At 53.6% G+C, this 21189-nt stretch overlaps 2 protein-coding genes across 7 annotated transcripts in view; both read right to left on the bottom strand.

Moving 5' to 3' along the window:
* Positions 1 to 20996, bottom strand: part of LOC139281340 (keratin-associated protein 9-1-like) — a gene marked incomplete at both ends in the record, with an annotated part of 27781 nt that extends 6785 nt beyond the window's left edge. Inside the window, 3 exons of the mRNA XM_070901497.1 lie at positions 8147 to 8202; positions 16096 to 16359; positions 20714 to 20996. Coding sequence (XP_070757598.1) covers positions 8147 to 8202; positions 16096 to 16359; positions 20714 to 20996 — 603 coding nt within the window. The remainder of the gene's footprint in view (positions 1 to 8146; positions 8203 to 16095; positions 16360 to 20713) is intronic.
* The window catches only part of baiap3 (BAI1 associated protein 3), a 412688-nt gene that overhangs the window by 376549 nt on the left and 14950 nt on the right, over positions 1 to 21189 (bottom strand). The gene's annotated exons all lie outside the window — the stretch shown is intronic.

The raw sequence follows: 21189 nt of genomic DNA, 5'->3' as shown, positions 1-21189 counted from the left end.
CACAGCGAGGAACACACACAGCGAGTAGAGACACCCACACACAGCGAGGGACATGCACACACAGCGAGGGACACACACAGCGAGGGAGAGACACACACACACAGCGAGGGACACACACACACAGAGCGAGAGAGACACACACACAGAGCGAGAGAGACACACACACACAGCGAGCGAGAGACAGACACACAGAGAGCGAGAGACACGCATACACACACACGGCGAGAGGCACACACACACACAGAGTGAGAGACACACACACATGGCGAGAGACACACGCACACAGCGAGGGACACACACACACAGCGAGGGACACACACACACACACAGCGAGGGACACACACACACAGCGAGGGACACACACACAGCGAGGGACACACACACAGCGAGGGACACACACACACAGCGAGGGACACACACACACACACACACACAGCGAGAGACATACACACACACAAAACAAGGGACACGCGCACATAGCGAGAGACACGCGCACACACAGCGAGACACACACACAGCGAGGGACACACACACACAAAACAAGGGACACACACACACACAGAGTGAGAGACACACACACAGCGAGACACACACACACACATACTGCAAGAGACACACACACAGCGAGACACACACACACAGCGAGACACACACACACAGCGAGACACACACACACAGCGAGAGACACACACACAGCGAGAGACACACACACAGCAAGCGAGTCAGACATGCAGCGAGAGACACGCACACACAGTGAGGGACACGCACACAGCGAGACACACACACAGCGAGAGACATACACACACAGCGAGCGAGATACACAGAGCGAGAGAGAGACACACACACACACAGCGAGGGACACGCACAGCGAGGGACACGCACACACAGAGACACACACACACACACACACACACAGAGCGAGCCACACACACACACACACAGAGCGAGAGACACACACACAGCGAGACATACACACACACACAGTGGGAGACACACACACACAGAGCGAGAGACACACACACACCGAGAGACACGCACACACACCGAGAGACACGCACACACACCGAGAGACACGCACACACACCGAGAGAGACATACGCACACAGTGAGACACACACACACACAGTGAGACACACACACACACACAGAGCGAGAGACACACACACAGCGAGAGACACACACACGGCGAGAGACACACAGCGAGGGACACACACACACACTCATGTATTCAACCAGCATTGTAACCCATGTATAAACTGACCTAAGTTGTACACCGTGAGAACACTGACCACTAGGTGGGAGACACTCCTAACCTGGACCTTCAGGTATAAAAGGGGAAGCTCCACCCACCTTCATCACTTGAGTGCTAAGGAATAAAGGACAGGTCACAGACTGACCTTCTCTCAAGCATGGGCCGCGTGTGCATTTACACTGTGTAGTAAGGACCTATCAATGGCGACGAGAAACTGGGATTTAAACCACGCGAGCATGGCCACTAGCAGAACAGACGAGAGGTACTGTGTTAAGGAATGGTTGGGACAGAGATTCAACATTGTTAAAGCAGCACACAGTTCTCCAGGCAGACAAGGGCAGTCAGGCATGCCCCAACATGTAGTCGAACCCAGAGGGGGAGTTCGACAGCGACAATGGCAAGCTGAACAGCGATTCACGCCATTGCAAGGGACAATGCGGCCAGTAATGGGGCCATCAACACCTGTTAATGGTGCACTCAAGGACAATAACAGGGGCAGTCAGGGACGATCGACTGGCAAGGGACCTTTTGTTTCAAACCGCAACTCATGCTGGAGGCGTGGAGGCACACATTCAGCCGGAGTTTGCAGAGATGAGCAAAATACCTGCAGAAATTGCAGAAATGGACACTGGGGGAAATCGCTGGAAGCTGAAGTTCAGCGAGTTCATGTGGAGCACGTATACAGTTCATACACCAGGACGCCACCGATAATGATGAAAGTGCTCCTCAATGGCATCCCAGTATCAATGGAGCTAGACACGGGGGACAGCCAGTCCCTGATGGGTATCAAACAGTTCGAAAAGTTGTGGGCATCCAAGGCCAGGAGGCCAAAATTATCGCCGATTGACGCACAGCTACGGACTTACACAAAGCAGATCATTCCGGTGCTAGGCAGCGCCACAGTAGTCGTGACCCACAAAGATTCGGAGAACAGGTTGCCACTCTGGATTGTCCCAGGGGACGGTCCCGCACTACTGGGGAGGAGTTGGCTTGCTGTCATGAACTGGAAATGGGGCGATGTCAATGCAATTTCCTCTGTGGAGCGAGTATCATGCTCACAGGTCCTGGACACATTTGACTCATTATTTTAAACCGGCATTGGCACTTTCATGGGGACCAAGGTAGTGATTCACATAAACCCGGACGCCAGACCAGTACACCACAAGGCCAGAGTGGTGCTGTACGTGATGCGGGAAAAGATAGAAGGCGAATTGGACCGCCTGCTGAGGGAAGGCATCATCTCACCAGTCGAATTCAGTGACTGGGCGAGCCCGATTGTGCCGGTGTTCAAGGCGGATGGGTCGGTCAGGATATGTGGCGATTACAAGGCCACCATCAATCGGGTGTCACTCCAAGACCAGTACCGCTACCGAGAGCGGAGGACCTCTTTGCGAAGAAGCTGACCACCATCACGACACACAAGGGGTTGTTTGAGTACAACAGATGTCCGTTCGGGATTCGCTCGGCCGCCGCGATCTTCCAATGAAATATGGAAAGCCTCCTCAAGTCGATTCCAGGGACGGTGGTTTTTCAGGACGACATCCTCATCACGGGTTACGATACTGAAGAACACCTCCACAACCTGGAGGAGGTGCTACGCAGACTGGACCAGGTAGGTCTGCGACTGAAAAAGGCGAAGTGCGTCTTCCTAGCTCCAGAGGTAGAATTCCTGGGGATGAGGGTAGCAGCAGACGGGATCAGCCCGACTGCATCCAAGACGGAAGCGATCCAGAGAGCACCCAGACCCCGTAACACGACGGAGCTGCGTTCGTTCCTGGGGCTCCTGAACTATTTTGGTAACTTTCTTCCCAAATTGAGCACGCTGCTAGAGCCGCTACACGTGCTCCTACGCAAAGGTCACGAATGGGTCTGGGGGGACAGCCAGGAAAGGGCTTTTAATAGAGCACGCAATTTGTTATGTTCCAACAATCTGTTAACGCTATATGACCCATGTAAGAAACTTGTGTTAACGTGCGATGCGTCGTCCTATGGTGTCGGGTGTGTGTTGCAGAATGTCAATGCCAAGAGTCAGTTACAGCCGGTAGCTCATGCCTCCAGAAGTCTGTCCGAGGCAGAAAGGGGCTACGGGATGGTAGAAAAGGAGGCGCTCGCATGTGTATATGCGGTAAAGAAAATGCACCAGTACCTGTTTGGCAGGAAATTTGAGCTGGAGACAGATCACAAACCCCTAGCGTCCCTTTTGGCCGACAACAAGGCCATAAATGCAACACATCGGCCCACATACAGAGGTGGGCACTCACGTTAGCTGCCTATGACTACACAATTCGGCACAGACCGGGCACCGAAAACTGCGCCGATGCACTCAGCAAGCTCCCACTAGCCACCACTGAGGGGGCTACCGAGCATGGTGCTGAGATGGTCATGGCTGTTGAAGCTTTCGGAAGCGAAGGCTCACCCGTGACAGCCCGTCGGATTAAAGTCTGGACAAATAGAGACCTGCTATTCTCTCTAGTCAAGAAATGTGTCCTGAATGAGGACTGGGCAGCCACGTACAGGGCATGCCCTGAGGAATTTAAACCGTTTCATAGGCGCAAGGATGAACTCTCGATTCAGGCCGATTGCCTACTGTGGGGAAACCGCATAGTCATGCCCCAGATGGGCAGAGAGGTGTTCATCAGAGAACTCCACAATGGGCACCCGGGCATTGTCACGATGAGGGCAATTGCCAGGTCACACGTTTGGTGGCCAGGGATAGACGCAGATCTGGAACTTTGTGTTCGCAGGTGCAACACGTGTGCCCAGCTGGGCCATGCGCCCAGGGAAGCCCCCCTTAGCCCCTGGCCATGGCCCGCCAAGCCTTGGTCACGCATCCATGTGGACTACGCAGGTCCTTTCATGGGAAAAATGTTTTTGGTTGTAGTAGACGCCTACTCCAAATGGATCAAGTGTGACATTTTAAATTCAAGCACATCCTCTGCCACGGTAGAAAGTCTATGGGCAATGTTCGCCACCCGCGGTCTACCGGACATCTTGGTCAGCGACAATGGCTCGTGCTTCACAAGCACTGAATTCCAGGACTTCATGGCAGGCAATGGAATTAACCATGTCAGAACGGCACCGTTCAAGCCGGCCTCAAACGGCCAGACAGAACGAGCAGTGCAGATAATCAAACAGGGGATGCTCAGATTCCAAGGGGGTTCCCTACAAACCTGCTTATCACGCCTCCTGTTGGCCTATAGATCCCGACCACACTCACTCACAGGGGTTCCACCTGCAGAGCTGCTAATGAAAAGGACGCTCAAAACCCGATTATCCCTTATACACCCTACTATGAAAGAAATTGTCGAGAGCAGGTGCCAGTCACAATATGACTACCATGACAGGAATGCGAGGGCGCGATGTATTGATGTAAATGATCCTGTTTTTGTCCTCAACTATGCTGCAGGGCCCAAATGGCTCGCAGGCACTGTGGTTGCCAAAGAGGGAAATAGCATTCTGGTCGTTAAACTTACCAATGGACAAATCTGCCGCAAGCATGTGGATCAAACAAAAAGGAGGTTCAGGAACCCCATAGAAGAAGCAGAGGAAGAACACGATATAGAGTTCACTCCACCACAGGTGACCGAACACCAGAACCAAAGGGAGGAGAGCCCAGTCACTGTGGGCAGTCCGGACAGGCCTGAGGCACTGCAAACAGCAGACACTCAGGCCAGCGCCCAACAACCGGAGCCCCAACTCAGGCGCTCTACAAGGGAGCGTAAACCACCAGAGAGACTCAACCTGTGATCCCAATAAGACTTTGGGGGGGGAGGTGATGTCATGTATTCAACCAGCATTGTAACCCATGTATAAACTGACCTAAGTTGTACACCGTGAGAACACTGACCACTAGGTGGGAGACACTCCTAACCTGGACCTTCAGGTATAAAAGGGGAAGCTCCACCCACCTTCATCACTTGAGTGCTAAGGAATAAAGGACAGGTCACAGACTGACCTTCTCTCAAGCATGGGCCTCATGTGCATTTATACTGTGCAGTAAGGACGTATCACACACAGAGCGAGAGAGACACACACACACAGCAAGGGACAAACACACACACAGCGAGAGACACACACACACAGCGAGCGAGAGACACACACACAGCGAGAGACACACACACACAGCGAATGATACACACACACCGAGAGGCACACACACACACAGCGAGAGACACACACACACACAGCGAGAGACACACACACACACAGCGAGAGACACACACACACAGCGAGCGAGAGAGAGACACACACACACACACAGCGAGGGAAACACACACAGCGAGGGAAACACACACAGCGAGGGAAACACACACAGCGAGGGAAACACACACAGCGAGGGAAACACACACAGCGAGGGACACACACACAGCGAGGGACACACACACACAGCGAGAGGCACGCACACACAGCGAGAGACAAACACACACACACAGAGCGAGAGACAAACACACAGAGCGAGAGACACACACACGGCAAGAGACACACACACACAGCGAGAGACAAACTCGCACACAGCGAGAGACACACACACACAGCGAGGGACACACACACACAGCGAGAGACACACACACAGCGAGAGACACATACACAGAGCAAGGGAGAGACACACACACAGAGCGAGAGACAAACTCGAACACAGCGAGAGACACACACACAAAGCGAGAGACAGACAGACACAGCGAGAGACAAACTCGCACACAGCGAGAGACACACACACAAAGCGAGAGACAGACAGACACAGCGAGAGACACACAGACACACAGCGAGAGACACACACACAGCGAGAGACACATACAACGAGCAAGGGAGAGACACACACACAGCGAGAGACACACACTCACCGAGAGGCACACACACAGCAAGACACACACACACACAGCGATCGAGACACACACACACAGCGAGCGAGAGAGACACACACACGCACAGAGCGAGAGACACTCACACACAGCGAGGGACACACACACACACAGCGAGAGATACACACACACACACACACACACACACACAGCTAGGGACACACACACAGCGAGAGACACACACACACAGCGAGAGACACACACACACACACAGCGAGAGACACACACACACACAGCGAGAGACACACAGCGAGAGACACACACACACAGAGAGAGACACACACACACAGCGAGGGACAAACACACACAGCGAGGGACACGCACACACAGCGAGAGACACACAAACACACACACACACACACACACACACACACACACACACACAGAGCGAGAGATACACACACAGCGAGAGACACACACACAGAGCGAGAGACACACACACACAGAGCGAGAGACACACACACACACACACACACACACACACACACACACACACAGCGAGGGACACACACACAGCGAGAGACACACACACACAGCGAGAGACACACACACACAGCGAGAGACACATACACAGAGCAAGGGAGAGACACACACACAGAGCGAGAGACAAACTCGCACACAGCGAGAGACACACACACAAAGCGAGAGACAGACAGACACAGCGAGAGACAAACTCGCACACAGCGAGAGACACACACACACAGCGAGGGACAGACAGACACAGCGAGAGACACACACACAGCGAGAGACACATACACAGAGCAAGGGAGAGACACACACACAGCGAGAGACACACACTCACCGAGAGGCACACACACATACACACACAGCAAGACACACACACACACACACACACACAGCGAGACACACACACACAGCGATCGAGACACACACACACATAGCGAGCGAGAGAGACACACACACGCACAGAGCGAGAGACACTCACACACAGCGAGGGACACACACACACACAGCGAGAGATACACACACACACACACACACACACAGCGAGGGACACACACACAGCGAGAGACACACACACACAGCGAGAGACACACACACACACAGCGAGAGACACACAGCGAGAGACACACACACACAGAGAGAGACACACACACACAGCGAGGGACAAACACACACAGCGAGGGACACGCACACACAGCGAGAGACACACAAACACACACACACACACACACACACAAAGCGAGAGATACACACACAGCGAGAGACACACACACAGAGCGAGAGAGACACACACACACACACACACACACACACACATACAGAGCGAGAGATACACACACAGCGAGAGACACACACAGAGAGCAAGAGACACACACACAGCGAGAGACACTTACACACAGCGAGGGACACTCACACACACAGCGAGAGACACACACACACACACAGCGAGAGACACACACACACAGCGAGAGACACACACACACAGCGAGAGACACACACACACAGCGAGGGACACACACACAGCGAGGGACACGCACACACAGCGAGAGACACACAAACACACACACACACACACACACACACAGCGAGAGATATACACACAGTGAGAGACACACACACAGAGCGAGAGACACACACACAGAGCGAGAGACACACACACACACAGAGCGAGAGATACACACACAGCGAGAGACACACACAGAGAGCAAGAGACACGCACACACAGCGAGGGACACACAAACACACACAGCGAGGGACACACACACAGAGCGAGGGACACACACACAGAGCGAGGGACACACACACAGAGCGAGGGACACACACACAGAGCGAGGGACACACACACAGAGCGAGGGACACACACACAGAGCGAGGGACACACACACAGAGCGAGGGACACACACACAGAGCGAGGGACACACACACAGAGCGAGGGACACACACACAGAGCGAGGGACACACACACAGAGCGAGGGACACACACACAGAGCGAGGGACACACACACAGAGCGAGGGACACACACACAGAGCGAGGGACACACACACAGAGCGAGGGACACACACACAGAGCGAGGGACACACACACAGAGCGAGGGACACACACACACAGCGAGAGACACACACACACAGCGAGAGACACACACACAGAGCAAGGGAGAGACACACACACAGAGCGAGAGACAAACTCGCACACAGCGAGAGACACACACACAAAGCGAGAGACAGACAGACACAGCGAGAGACAAACTCGCACACAGCGAGAGACACACACACAAAGCGAGAGACAGACAGACACAGCGAGAGACACACAGACACACAGCGAGAGACACACACACAGCGAGAGACACATACACAGAGCAAGGGAGAGACACACACACAGCGAGAGACACACACTCACCGAGAGGCACACACACATACACACACAGCAAGACACACACACACACACACACAGCGAGACACACACACACAGCGATCGAGACACACACACACACAGCGAGCGAGAGAGACACACACACGCACAGAGCGAGAGACACTCACACACAGCGAGGGACACACACACACACAGCGAGAGATACACACACACACACACACACAGCGAGGGACACACACACAGCGAGAGACACACACACACAGCGAGAGACACACACACACACAGCGAGAGACACACAGCGAGAGACACACAGCGAGAGAGACACACACACAGAGAGAGACACACACACAGAGAGAGACACACACACACAGCGAGGGACAAACACACACAGCGAGGGACACGCACACACAGCGAGAGACACACAAACACACACACACACACACGAGAGATACACACACAGCGAGAGACACACACACAGAGCGAGAGACACACACACACACACACACACACACACACACACACACACACACACACACACACACAGAGCGAGAGATACACACACAGCGAGAGACACACACACAGAGCAAGAGACACACACACAGCGAGAGACACTCACACACAGCGAGGGACACTCACACACACAGCGAGAGACACACACACACACACACACAGCGAGGGACACACACACAGCGAGAGACACACACACACAGCGAGAGACACACACACACAGCGAGAGACACACACACACAGCGAGAGAGACACACACACAGCGAGAGACACACACACACAGCGAGGGACACGCACACACAGCGAGGGACACGCACACACAGCGAGGGACACACAAACACACACACACACACACACACACACACAGCGAGAGATATACACACAGCGAGAGACACACACACAGAGCGAGAGACACACACACACACAGAGCGAGAGATACACACACAGCGAGAGACACACACAGAGAGCAAGAGACACGCACACACAGCGAGGGACACGCACACACAGCGAGGGACACGAACACACAGCGAGGGACACGCACACACAGCGAGGGACACGCACACACAGCGAGGGACACACAAACACACACACACACACAGAGCGAGGGACACACACACAGAGCGAGGGACACACACACAGAGCGAGGGACACACACACAGAGCGAGGGACACACACACACACACGGCGAGAGAGACACACACACAGCGAGGGACACACACACAGCGGGATACCCACGCAGCGAGCGAGAGACACACACAGCGAGACACATACACACACAGCGAGACACACACAGCGAGACACACACACACACAGCGAGACACACACACACACACAGCGAGACACACACACACACACACAGCGGGAGACACACACACAGCGAGAGACACACACACACACACAGCGGGAGACACGCACACAGCGTGAGAGACACGCACACAGAGTGAGAGACACGCACACAGAGTGAGAGACACGCACACAGAGTGAGAGACACGCACACACACAGAGCGAGAGACACACACACACAGCGAGAGACACACACACACAGCGAGAGACACACACACACAGCGAGAGACACACACACACACACAGCGATAGACACACACACAGAGCGAGAGAGACACACACAGAGCGAGAGACACACACACAGAGCGAGAGACACACACACACACACAGCGAGAGACACACACACAGAGTGAGAGACACACACACACACACACGGCGAGACACACACAAACAGGGCGAGAGACACACACTCACAGCGAGGGACACACACTCACAGCGAGGGACACACACTCACAGCGAGGGACACACACTCACAGCGAGGGACACACACTCACAGCGAGGGACACACACTCACAGCGAGGGACACACACTCACAGCGAGGGACACACACTCACAGCGAGGGACACACACACAGAGCGAGAGAGACACACACACACAGAGTGAGAGAGACACACACACAGCGAGAGACACACACACAGAGCGAGAGACACACATACAAAGCGAGAGACACACACACACAGCGAGAGACACACTCACACACAGCGAGAGACACACTCACACACAGCGAGAGACACACACACACACACAGCGAGAGAGAGACACACTCACACACAGCGAGAGACACACCACACAGAGCGAGAGACACACACACACAGCGAGAGACACACACACATACAGCGAGGGACACACACACACGGCGAGGGACACACACACACGGCGAGAGAGACACACACAAAGACACAGCAAAAGACACATACACAGCGAGGGACACACACACAGAGCAAGAGAGACACACACACACAACGAGAGACACACACACACAACGAGAGACACACACACACAACGAGAGACACACACACACAACGAGAGACACACACACACAACGAGAGACACACACACACAACGAGAGACACACACACACAACGAGAGACACACACACACAACGAGAGACACACACACACAACGAGAGACACACACACACAACGAGAGACACACACACACAACGAGAGACACAGACGCACACAGCGAGAGACACATACGCACACAGCGAGAGACACAGACGCACACAGCGAGAGACACACACACACACAGCGAGAGACACACACACACACAGCGAGGGACACACACACACACAGCGAGGGACACACACACACAGCGAGGGACACACACACAGCGAGGGACACACAGCGAGCGAGAGTCACACATAAAGCGGGAGACACACACACAGTGGGAGACACACACACAGTGGGAGACACACACACAGTGGGAGACACACACACACACACACACAGCGAGAGACACACACACACAGCGGGAGACACACACACAGCGGGAGACACACACACAGCGGGAGACACACACACAGCGGAGACACACACACAGCGGGAGACACACACACAGCGGGAGACACACACACACAGTGGGAGACACACACACAGCGGGAAACACACACACACACAGTGAGAGACATACACACACACAGCGAGAGAGACACACAGCGAGCGAGAGTCACACACAAAGCGGGAGACACACACACACAGCGAGAGACACACACACACACAGCGAGAGACACACACACACACAGCGAGAGACACACACACAGCGAGAGACACACACACACACAGCGAGACACACACACACACACAGCGAGACACACACACAGAACGAGAGACACACACAGTGAGGGACACACACACAGCGAGTGACACACACAAAGCGAGAGACACATACAGAGTGAGAGACACACACACGGCGAGAGACACACACAGCGAGGGACACACACATGGCGAGAGACACACACAGCGAGGGACACGCACACAGCGAGGGACACACACGGTGAGGGACACACACACACAGCCAGCGAGACAGAGCCACACACACACAGCGAGTGACACACACACAGCGAGGGACACGCACACACAGCGAGGGACACGCACACACAGCGAGGGACACGCACACAGCGAGGGACACACACACACGGCGAGGGACACACACGGTGAGGGACACGCACACACAGCCAGCGAGACAGAGCCACACACACACACAGCGCGTGACACACACACAGCGAGAGAGACACACACACAGCGCGGGTCACACGCACACACAGCGGGAGACACACGCACACAGCGAGGGACACACACACACAGCGAGAGAGACACACACACAGCGAGAGAGACACACACACAGCGAGAGAGACACACACACAGCGAGAGAGACACACACACAGCGAGAGAGACACACACACAGCGAGAGAGACACACACACAGCGAGAGAGACACACACACAGCGAGAGACACGCACTCAGCGAGGGACACACACACACACACAACGAGGGACACACACACACAGCGAGAGAGACACACACACACACAGCGAGCGACACGCACTCAGCGAGGGACACATGCACACAGCGAGAGAGACACACAGCGAGAGAGACACGCACACAGCGAGGGACACGCACACACAGCGAGGGACACGCACACACAGCGAGGGACACGCACACACAGCGAGGGACACGCACACACAGCGAGGGACACACACACACACAGCGAGACACACACACACACAGCGAGAGACACACACACACACAGCGAGAGACACACACACACACAGCGAGAGACACACACACACACAGCGAGAGACACACACACAGCGAGAGACACACACACAGCGAGAGACACACACATACGGCGAGAGACACACACACAGCGAGAGACACATACACACAAACACACACACAGAGTGAGAGACACACACACAGAGCGAGGCACACATGCACACAGCGAGACACACACGGCGAGGGACACACACACACAGCCAGCGAGACAGAGCCACACACACAGAACGAGAGACATAAGCACGGCGAGAGACACACTCACACACAGCGAGGGACACACACACAGCGAGGGACTCAGACAAATAGCGAGAGACACACACACACACACACAGCGAGTGACACACACACACACAGCGAGAGACACACACACACACAGCGAGAGACACACACACAGCGAGAGACACACACACACAGCCAGCGAGACAGAGCCACACACACAGCGAGTGACACGCACACACACACAGCGAGGGACACACACACACACACAGCGAGGGAGACACACACACACAGCGAGGGAGACACACACACACAGCGAGGGAGACACACACACACAGCTGCCAAACCTTAGTCCATTCGCTTTACCTATCTAAATCTCTTTGCAGCCTCTCTGTGTCCTCTACACAACCCGCTTTCCCACTAATCTTTATGTCATCTGCAAATTTTGTTACATTACACTCTGTCCCCTCTTCCAGGTCATCTATGTATATTGTAAACAGTTGTGGTCCCAGCACCGATCCCTGTGGCACACCACTAACCACCGATTTCCAACCCGAAAAGGACCCATTTATCCCGACTCTCTGCTTTCTGTTCGCCAGCCAATTCTCTATCCATGCTAATACATTTCCTCTGACTCCGCGTACCTTTATCTTCTGCAGTAACCTTTTGTGTGGCACCTTATCGAATGCCTTTTGGAAATCTAAATACACCACATCCATCGGTACACCTCGATCCACCATGCTCGTTATATCCTCAAAGAATTCCAGTAAATTAGTTAAACATGATTTCCCCTTCATGAATCCATGCTGCGTCTGCTTGATTGCACTATTCCTATCTAGATGTCCCGCTATTTCTTCCTTAATGATAGTTTCAAGCATTTTCCCCACTACAGATGTTAAACTAACCGGCCTATAGTTACCTGCCTTTTGTCTGCCCCCTTTTTTAAACAGAGGCGTTACATTAGTTGCTTTCCAATCCGCTGGTACCTCCCCAGAGTCCAGAGAATTTTGGTAGATTATAACGAATGCATCTGCTATAACTTCCGCCATCTCTTTTAATACCCTGCGATGCATTTCATCAGGACCAGGGGACTTGTCTACCTTGAGTCCCATTAGCCTGTCCAGCACTACCTCCCTAGTGATAGTGATTGTCTCAAGGTCCTCCCTTCCCACATTCCTGTGACCAGCAATTTTTGGCATGGTTTTTGTGTCTTCCACTGTGAAGACCAAAGCAAAATAGTTGTTTAAGGTCTCAGCCATTTCCACATTTCCCATTATTAAATCCCCCTTCTCATCTTCTAAGGGACCAACATTTACTTTAGTCACTCTTTTCCGTTTTATATATCGGTAAAAGCTTTTACTATCTGTTTTTATGTTTTGTGCAAGTTTACCTTCGTAATCTATCTTTCCTTTCTTTATTGCTTTCTTAGTCATTCTTTGCTGTCGTTTAAAATTTTCCCAATCTTCTATTTTCCCACTAACCTTAGCCACCTTATACGCATTGGTTTTTAATTTGATACTCTCCTTTATTTCCTTGGTTATCCACGGCTGGTTATCCCTTCTCTTACCGCCCTTCTTTTTCACTGGAATATATTTTTGTTGAGCACTGTGAAAGAGCTCCTTAAAAGTCCTCCACTCTTCCTCAATTGTGCTACCGTTTAGTCTGTGTTTCCAGTCTACTTTAGCCAACTCTGCCCTCATCCACTGTAGTCCCCTTTGTTTAAGCATAGTACGCTCGTTTGAGACACTACTTCCTCACCCTCAATCTGTATTATAAATTCAACCATACTGTGATCACTCATTCCGAGAGGATCTTTTACTAGGAGATCGTTTATTTTTCCTGTCTCATTAAACAGGACCAGATCTAAGATAGCTTGCTCCCTTGTAGGTTCTGTAACATACTGTTCTAAGAAACAATCCCGTATGCATTCTATGAATTCCTCCTCCAGGCTACCCCGTGCGATTTGATTTGACCAATCGATATGTAGGTTAAAATCCCCCATGATTACTGCCGTTCCTTTTTCACATGCCTCCATTATTCCTTTGATTATTGTCCGCCCCACCGTGAAGTTATTATTTGGGGGTCTATAAACTACGCCCACCAGTGACTTTTTCCCCTTACTATCTCTAATCTCCACCCACAATGATTCAACATTTTGTTCATTAGAGCCAATATCATCTCTCACAACTGCCCTGATATCATCCTTTATTAACAGAGCTACCCCACCTCCTTTCCCTTCTTGTCTATCTTTCTGAATTGTCAGATACCCCTGTATGTTTAATTCCCAGTCTTGGCCACCCTGCAACCACGTTTCTGTAATGGCCACCAAATCATACCCATTTGTAATGATTTGAGCCGTCAACTCATTTACTTTATTTCGAATGCTGCGTGCGTTTAGGTAGTGTTTTAACACTAGTTTTTAAACCATGATTTTTAGTTTTGACCCACACACACAGCGAGAGAGATACTCATACACAACGAGGGACACACACACAAAGCAAGAGAGACACACACACACAGTGAGAGACAGGCACACACACAGCGAGAGACACACACACAGCAAACAACCCACACACACACAAGCGAGCAAGACAGAGACACACACACAGCGAGAGTCACACACACACACACACACACAGCGAGAGAGACACACACAGCGAGAGAGACACACACACACACACAGCGAGAGAGACACACAGCGAGCGAGAGTCACACATACAGCGAGAGACTCGCTCACAGCGAGAGACTCGCACACAGCGAGAGACTCGCACACAGCGAGAGACTCGCACACAGCGAGAGACTCGCACACAGCGAGAGACACACACAGCGAGCGAGACACACACAGCGAGCGAGACACACACAGCGAGCGAGACACACACAGCGAGGGCACACACACACAGCGAGCGAGACACACACACACAGCGAGAGACACACACACACACACAGCGAGAGACACACACAGAGCGAGACACATACACACACACACACAGTGAGAGATACACACACAGAGCGAGACACACGCACACACACACAGTGAGAGACACACACACAGAGCGAGAGACACACACACAGAGCGAGACACACACACACAGAGCGAGACACACGCACACACACACAGTGAGAGAGACACACACACACACACAGTGAGAGAGACACACACAGAGCGAGAGACACACACACAGAGCGAGAGACACACACAAAGAGCGAGAGACACACACAAAGAGCGAGAGACACACACAAAGAGCGAGAGACACACACAAAGAGCGAGAGACACACACAAAGAGCGAGACACACACACAAAGAGCGAGACACACACACAAAGAGCGAGACACACACACAAAGAGCGAGACACACACACACACACAGTGAGAGACACACACACAGAGCGAGAGACACACACAGAGCGAGAGACACACACAGAGCGAGAGACACACACAGAGCGAGAGACACACACAGAGCGAGAGACACACACAGAGCGAGAGACACACACAGAGCGAGAGACACACACAGAGCGAGAGACACACACACACAGAGCGAGAGACACACACACACAGAGCGAGAGACACACACACAGCGATGGACACACACACAGCGAGCGAGACAGAGCCACACACTCACAGCGAGGGACACACACTCACAGCGAGGGACACACACTCACAGCGAGGGACACACACTCACAGCGAGGGACACACACTCACAGCGAGGGACACACACTCACAGCGAGGGACACACACTCACAGCGAGGGACACACACACACACAGCGAGAGACACACACACAGACAGTGAGAGACACACACACAGAACAAGAGACACACACACACAGCGAGAGACACACACACACAGCGAGAGACACACACACACAGTGAGAGACATACACACACACAGCGAGAGAGACACACAACGAGCGAGAGTCACACATAAAGTGGGAGACACACGCACACAGCGAGAGACACACACACACACAGCGAGACACACACACACACAGCGAGAGACACACACACAAAGCGAGAGACTCATACAAAGTGAGACACACACACACGGCGAGAGACACATGCACACAGCGAGGGACACACACACAGCGAGAGACACACACACACACAGCGAGTGACACACACACACAGCGAGTGACACACACACACACAGCGAGGGACACACACGGTGAGGGACACACACAGCCAGCGAGACAGAGCCACACACACACACAGAGACACACACACACAGCGAGGGACACACACACACACACAGTGAGAGATACACACACAGAGCGAGACACACACACACACACAGAGCGAGAGACACACACACACACACACAGAGCGAGAGACACACACACAGAGCGAGAGACACACACACAGGGCGAGAGACACACAGCGAGTGACACACACACACACAGCGAGGGACACACACGGTGAGGGACACACACACACAGCCAGCGAGACAGAGCCACACACATACAGCGAGTGACATACACACACAGCGAGAGAGACACGCACACAGCGAGAGAGACACGCACACAGCGAGAGAGACACGCACACAGCGAGGGACACACACACACACACAGTGAGAGACACACACACAGAGCAAGACACACACACACACACAGTGAGAGACACACACACAGAGCGAGAGACACACACACAGAGCGAGAGACACACACACAGCGAGAGAGACACACACAGTGAGAGAGACACACACAGTGAGAGAGACACACACACACAGCGAGAGACACACACACACAGCGAGAGACACACACACAGCGAGAGACACACACACAGCGAGAGACACACACACAGCGAGAGACACACACACAGCGAGAGACACACACACAGCGAGAGACACACACACAGCGAGAGACACACACACACACAGCGGGAGACAAACACACAGCGGGAGACACACACACAGCGGGAGACACACACACAGCGGGAGACACACACACAGCGGGAGACACACACACAGCGGGAGACACACACACAGCGGGAGACACACACACACAGTGAGAGACACACACACACAGTGAGAGACACACACACACACAGTGAGAGACATATACACACACAGCGAGAGAGACACACAGCGAGCGAGAGTCACACATAAAGCGGGAGACACACACACACAGCGAGAGACACACACACACACACACACACAGCGAGAGACACACACACACACACAGCGAGACACACACACACAGCGGGAGACACACACACACACAGCGGGAGACACACACACACACAGTGAGAGACACACACACAAAGCGAGAGACTCATACAAAGTGAGAGACATGCACACAGCGAGGGACACACGCACTCAGCGAGGGACACACACACACACAGTGAGGGACACACACACACACAGTGAGGGACACACACACACAGAGAGACACACACACACAGCGAGGGACACACACGGTGATGGACACACACACACACAGTGAGGGACACACACGGTGAGGGACACACACACACACAGCCAGCAAGACAGAGCCACACACACACAGCGAGTGACACACACACACAGAGAGACACACGCACACAGCGAGGGACACACACGGTGAGGGACACACACACACACAGTGAGGGACACGCACACACACAGTGAGGGACACACACAGCGAGGGACACACACACACAGCGAGAGACACACACACACAGCGAGGGACACACACACACAGCGAGTGACACACACACACACAGAGACACACGCACACAGCGAGGGACACACACGGTGAGGGACACACACAGCCAGCGAGACAGAGCCACACACACACACAGAGACACACACACACAGCGAGGGACACACACACACACACAGTGAGAGATACACACACAGAGCGAGACACACGCACACACACAGAGCGAGAGACACACACACACACACACACACAGAGCGAGAGACACACACACAGAGCGAGAGACACACACACGGCGAGACACACACAGCGAGTGACACACACACACACAGCGAGGGACACACACGGTGAGGGACACACACACACAGCCAGCGAGACAGAGCCACACACATACAGCGAGTGACATACACACACAGCGAGAGAGACACGCACACAGCGAGAGAGACACGCACACAGCGAGAGAGACACGCACACAGCGAGGGACACACGCACACACACAGTGAGAGACACACACACACACACAGTGAGAGACACACACACAGAGCGAGAGACACACACACAGAGCGAGAGACACACACACAGCGAGAGAGACACACACACAGCGAGAGAGACACACACAGTGAGAGAGACACACACACACAGCGAGAGACACACACACACAGCGAGAGACACACACAGCGAGAGACACACACACAGCGAGAGACACACACACAGCGAGAGACACACACACAGCGAGAGACACACACACAGCGAGAGACACACACACACACAGCGGGAGACAAACACACAGCGGGAGACACACACACAGCGGGAGACACACACACAGCGGGAGACACACACACAGCGGGAGACACACACACAGCGGGAGACACACACACACAGTGAGAGACACACACACACACAGTGAGAGACATATACACACACAGCGAGAGAGACACACAGCGAGCGAGAGTCACACATAAAGCGGGAGACACACACACACAGCGAGAGACACACACACACACACACACACAGCGAGAGACACACACACACACACAGCGAGACACACACACACAGCGGGAGACACACACACACACAGCGGGAGACACACACACACACAGTGAGAGACACACACACAAAGCGAGAGACTCATACAAAGTGAGAGACATGCACACAGCGAGGGACACACGCACTCAGCGAGGGACACACACACACACAGTGAGGGACACACACACACACAGTGAGGGACACACACACACAGAGAGACACACACACACAGCGAGGGACACACACGGTGATGGACACACACACACACAGTGAGGGACACACACGGTGAGGGACACACACACACACAGCCAGCAAGACAGAGCCACACACACACAGCGAGTGACACACACACACAGAGAGACACACGCACACAGCGAGGGACACACACGGTGAGGGACACACACACACACAGTGAGGGACACGCACACACACAGTGAGGGACACGCACACACACAGTGAGGGACACACACAGCGAGGGACACACACACACAGCGAGAGACACACACACACAGCGAGGGACACACACACACAGCGAGTGACACACACACACACAGAGACACACGCACACAGCGAGGGACACACACGGTGAGGGACACACACACACAGCTAGTGAGACAGAGCCACACACACACAGCGAGTGACACACACACACACACACACACAGCGAGTGACACACACACAGCGAGTGACACACACACACACACAGCGAGAGACACACACACAGCGAGAGACACACACACGCACAGCGAGAGACACACACACAGCGAGAGACACACACACGCACAGCGAGAGACACACACGCACAGCGAGAGAGAGACACACTCACACACAGCGAGAGACATACCACACAGAGCGAGAGACACACACAGAGCGAGACACACACACACACAGCGAGAGAGAGACACACTCACACACAGCGAGAGACACACCACAGAGAGCGAGAGACACACGCACAGCGAGGGACACACACACACAGAGCGAGGGACACACACACACAGAGCAAGAGACACACACACACGGCGAGAGAGACACACACAAAGCGGGAGACACACACACACAGCAAAAGACACATACACAGCGAGGGACACACACACAGAGCAAGAGAGACACACACACACAACGAGAGACACACACACAGCGAGAGACACACACACAGCGAGAGACACACACACAGCGAGAGACACACACACAGCGAGAGACACACACACAGCGAGAGACACACACACAGCGAGAGACACACACACAGCGAGAGACACACACACAGCGAGAGACACACACACAGCGAGAGACACACACACAGCGAGAGACACACACACAGCGAGAGACACACACACAGCGAGAGACACACACACAGCGAGAGACACACACACACACAGCGAGAGACACACACACACACAGCGAGAGACACACACACACACAGCGAGAGACACACACACACACAGCGAGAGACACACACACACACAGCGAGAGATACACACATGCACACACAGCGAGAGACACACACACAGCGAGAGACACACACACAGCGAGAGACACACACGCACACAGCGAGAGACACACACGCACACAGCGAGAGACACACACGCACACAGCGAGAAACACGCACACAGCGAGAGACACACACGCACACAACGAGAGACACACACACAGCGAGGGACACACACACAGCGAGGGACACACACACAGCGAGGGACACACACACAGCGAGGGACACACACACAGCGAGGGACACACACACAGCGAGG

The sequence above is a fragment of the Pristiophorus japonicus genome, chromosome 15 (genome assembly GCF_044704955.1).
Source record: "Pristiophorus japonicus isolate sPriJap1 chromosome 15, sPriJap1.hap1, whole genome shotgun sequence".
Classification (NCBI taxonomy): domain Eukaryota; kingdom Metazoa; phylum Chordata; class Chondrichthyes; family Pristiophoridae; genus Pristiophorus; species Pristiophorus japonicus.
The sequence above is the reverse complement of the archived record's forward strand: the minus strand, read 5'-3'. Positions and strand labels throughout refer to the sequence as shown.